General features: G+C 32.7%; 1 protein-coding gene across 3 annotated transcripts; it reads left to right on the top strand.

Annotated features, from left to right (window-relative positions):
- The first annotated feature begins 1603 nt into the window (after positions 1 to 1603).
- LOC133701329 (dormancy-associated protein homolog 4) lies at positions 1604 to 3793 on the top strand. 3 transcript variants are annotated; one of them, XM_062125205.1, is made up of 3 exons: positions 1617 to 2297; positions 3140 to 3229; positions 3340 to 3479. In XM_062125205.1, the coding sequence occupies exons 1-3, from the start codon at positions 2024 to 2026 to the stop codon at positions 3342 to 3344; spliced, it is 369 nt and encodes a 122-aa protein (XP_061981189.1). In that variant the 5' UTR covers positions 1617 to 2023; the 3' UTR covers positions 3345 to 3479. The 3 variants fall into 3 exon arrangements, with proteins under 3 accessions (XP_061981187.1, XP_061981189.1, XP_061981188.1); XM_062125204.1 differs by having other exon boundaries at positions 1619 to 2297; positions 3140 to 3248; positions 3340 to 3793; XM_062125203.1 differs by having other exon boundaries at positions 1604 to 2297; positions 3140 to 3793.
- Positions 3794 to 4304: the final 511 nt, after the last annotated feature.

Raw genomic sequence — 4304 nt, 5'->3', positions numbered from 1 at the left:
TGTTTGTCGTTGATTTATGATAATCATAATGCATTAATGGAGATGTTGGTAATTTAGCTCTATATAAAAAATTTGTGTGCATAGATATACTTGTGGCACCGCTCTAATTTCTCAAGAAATGAAAAAAATACATTGAAGAGTGTCTGGCCATTCAAGGCTGAAATGTCTTACTGTTTTGGGCTCACCTGGATGACCATCACGTCTAGTGGTTGGGCTTGGCCTAAATGGCAACGACGTCTACGTGTCCAAACAACTAGGAATATTAAAAAAAAAAACAATTTGTGCACTATCATGATCAAACCACAAAAGCTTAAATATGTGTTCCCGATAAAAGGCATTTCCTTTCCTTTTCTTTTTCTTCTTGTTTTTTTTTTCTGTTCTTGAACTGCAGGCTGAAATCTTGTAAAAATGAGTGATATATATATATATATATATATTAATATTTTTTTGGGTAACTATGAGTATTTAGATCAGTTTACGCGCACCTTGATTAATGCCTCAAGACCCTAAAATTAACAACCATGTAAGCCTCTAGTGATCTTAAAGTTTGCAACACTCGAACTAGTGACCTCCAGTGAGCAAACTCAAGGTCTGACCAGTTGAGCTACATCTTTCAGGGTTATCATTTTACTACTTTTTTTTTTTATTAAAATGAGTGTCCAGACCAGTTTGCAGCACTTTGACTAATCCCACGTGCCTTGAAGTTAACAATCATGTAAGCCTCTAGTGACCCTAAAAAAACTCAAACTCGTAATCATTGAAGAACAAATCCAAAAACTTACTAGTTAAGCAACCCCTTAGAATTTATCATTTTACTACTTTGGTCACAAGAGTGGGTGACATGGAGGAAATGTAGCAAGGTCCAGTATTAACCCCCTCTTGTAACTTCGTCCCCCGAGAAAAAGAGGGAAAAAAGAAAGAAGTCAATCCATGGCATTAAGACAAATGACATTCCAGAAGCAGAAACAAACTATTAAATTAAATGTATTAATTAATCTTTCACTATCATTACCTAATAACCAAATTGAAAAATCTGTTAGAAACAGCGATCAAGTGTAAGGCCAGAGTCTCTTGTACAAGCCCATGACCTGGTAAGAGCATTTCTTGATCATGCGAAGCTGGAGGGGACCGTAACGACTTTTATGTGTCAATGTCGTCATCCAATAGAAGACTTTAAGCCAACTATGAGAGCACACGTCTCTTGTTCGAAGCTTCGTTGAGTTCAACAACACTTTCAAGTTTCAACATCCAGCTCTGGTAGATCTAGATTTACCCACATCCTTATCCAGTTGACGTGTAAGGATGGACACATGCATGTCTAGCCCATTACTTCACCTTGTCATCGATTCTAGGAAGATTCTCTACCGATTTGTTTTTATATTTTTAAAATATTTAAAATAATAATAATAATAATTTTTTATATTTAGATAAATATAAAAAATATTTTAATATATTTTTAAATTAAAAATATTTTAAAAAATAATTATTATCATACAAACGCTAGTAGATGTTTTCGGTATAGACTCTTTTTTATCTCAACCTATTCGTGCTCATCATAGTATACTTCCTCCATTTTTTTTCTTTGGCTATAAAAAAAATTCAATTTACTTTCCTGTTTTAGTTGTTATGCATAGATGATTCTATATTTATCAGGCTTATGAATGGCTAGCTAGGTATGGCAATTAGATGATCTAAAATATTTACCAAATAAATTTGATGGCTGCTAACAAAGCCATATTAGCCGTTGCATCAGTATAACCATCAATATCCACCCCCTATCCTCTCTCTGATCTTTTCTCTCAACTTTCCTCTATAAAGAACCCTAAACCACCATTTCTTCACGGAAAAAAAAAATTAAACTTTCCTCTTATCTTCTCCCTGCGTTTCGCTCCCCTTTCCCTCTCTTAGTAACAGTCGTACGTTTTCAGGTCTAACAGAACGAAAAAGCCAAGAAGAAAATTGTTTTGATTTTAGGCCTCTCTCGGTTGTTACACAAGAGAAAGTCTGATTTTTGTCATATATAATGGGATTTCTCCATAAGCTATGGGACGAAACGCTTGCTGGCCCCATGCCGGACAGTGGGCTTGGCAAACTTCGAAAGTATGATTCATTCTCTGTACGATCATCACCTCCTGTTGATGCCGCTGCAGCTAATAGCATTGAGGGCATGAACATAACTCGGAGCATTACTATTGTTAGGACAAACAGTTCCAAATATTTGAGGAACATTTCTGTTGATCCTTGTTCATCTCCTGTGTCGCCTGCTACCCCTAGCTCTCCTACGACACCTCTGACACGTAAGCTTACTATTTTGTGTGGTTTTGCATGAGTGAAATTAACATTTAGGATATGTCAACAATAAATTATTGTGAATGATTGTTTTTCTTTTCCTTTTGCTCTCTTTGTTTATCTCTACTGTGGTACTTTCTACTGTGATGTTCTCAAATTCGGTTGCTGAGATGAGGTTAGAAAAGAAATCAAAATTGGAACCTGAAGTTGGTTTCATTTCAAATAAATCTTGAAATTAAGAATTTATAGAATTAATTATGGATATATCAAACAATCATATCAATTTAAAAATTTAAGTTGTTATGTAAGGTCTCAAAATATAATTTATATTATTTTCTAACACACCCCTTTAAGTAAAAAAATTTTGAATTTGAAACTTGCACCGATTTATATTATTTTATGTTTAATTTTTATCAAATAAATAAAAGATGATGAGATTCAAACTTATAATCACTTAGTTATCAAAACTTTAATATATCAAAAAACTATTTTAATTTAAAAATTTAAACAGTTAGATAAAATTTTAACACATGATTTAACAGAATAATAGGAGGGAGCTAAGAAATAGTAGGGAAAGAAAAGAAAAAAGAGATATCCATAGTCATGAATTTAATAGTAATAAATATAGTGGAAGGGCACGGAATTTCAACTTTTCATCAATTTCTTTCATGTTTGTTTCATCACAACCATGCATGAATTATTCCAGAGAAGACCAAGACTTGAAATCTTTACACTAGTTGGTGTATTGCGTGTAGGATTTCAAGTTTCTTCTTTCCTTCTTTCAGTTTAAAGCTTTAGTTGGCGTTTATGTATGTTAATGTCGACCTTCGGTTATGATGCATGCATGCAGCTGGGATCACAGGGACACCACGCGGGGATTTCAGGAGACTAAAGGCGAGAAAATCGTCAGATGAAGCATTAGAAAGCGGCGAGCCTAGAAGTCTGACTATTTATGATTGGTTCTCTCTCTGTTTTATTTTTGCTGTAATCACATTTATTTTCCTTGTTTATGGACGGTCCCTCATGCTTCTCAATATGTTTGTTTTGCAGGATAGTGATAAATGCTTTGGATCGTTGAGAGAGGAAGTGACCGTTTTTCTCGAGGTCAATCGGCACCATATTAAGCCTTTGTGCGTAAAGAAACCTTCATGGTATATATGTGTGTGTGTGTGTGTGTGTGTATAACCCAATCTGGAAAGAAAATAATTACTGTAAATAAGAAGGTTCTCAATAATCACAGAAGGAACCACCACTGCTTCGATCTTGGAGTTTCCTGGAGAGGATGGAGTCCGAAAACAGGATATCTGATGATTTAAGACCTGGTTTCACCACAACCTTGCTCATGTCAGAATGTTCATTAGTTTTCCCTTTTCTTCCATGGTTTTGTATTCTGGTTTTGTCCTTTGTATATTTGAATTCTGTATATTGGCCTCTGATACAAAACCGAAACTTATTGAAGCACTGACAAATAATGTCAGAAAATATGTGCCGTTTCATTCCTTAACTCAAACTGTATGTGGTGTGATGTTTTTTATTTCCACTATATTATTGTATTAATTTGAGAAAACTGTGATTATTGAGCCCCACGCTTTACTTCATTCACCTTACATTATTATAAAAAAAACAAAAAAAAACTGTGGTCATATCATTAAGGTGTTTAAAACTGTGGTCATATTATTAAAACTTTAAGGTGTTTAAAAAATTTAATTTTTTTTGTTTTAAATTTTTTTTTATGTTTTTATATCATTTTGAATTATAAATAAATTTTAAAAATAAAAAAAAATATTATTTTAATATATTTTTTAAATAAAATATATTTTAAAAAATAACCACTTACAGTATCTAAATATTATTTTATTTAAAGAAGTTCTCCATATGTTGTTATTTGTTATTAGCTTAATTATTCTCTTTATCTCTTTTTTTTTTTTTTTGCTTTAAATAGATAATATATAAGAACTAAGCGACTTCCCCGATTAAAACCTTTTGATTTTATTAATTTCTTATTACATAAAAAC

The sequence above is a fragment of the Populus nigra genome, chromosome 8 (assembly GCF_951802175.1).
Source record: "Populus nigra chromosome 8, ddPopNigr1.1, whole genome shotgun sequence".
In the NCBI taxonomy this organism is placed as follows: domain Eukaryota; kingdom Viridiplantae; phylum Streptophyta; class Magnoliopsida; order Malpighiales; family Salicaceae; genus Populus; species Populus nigra.
Note: the sequence above shows the minus strand (reverse complement) of the source record. Positions and strands in the feature narration are given on the sequence as shown.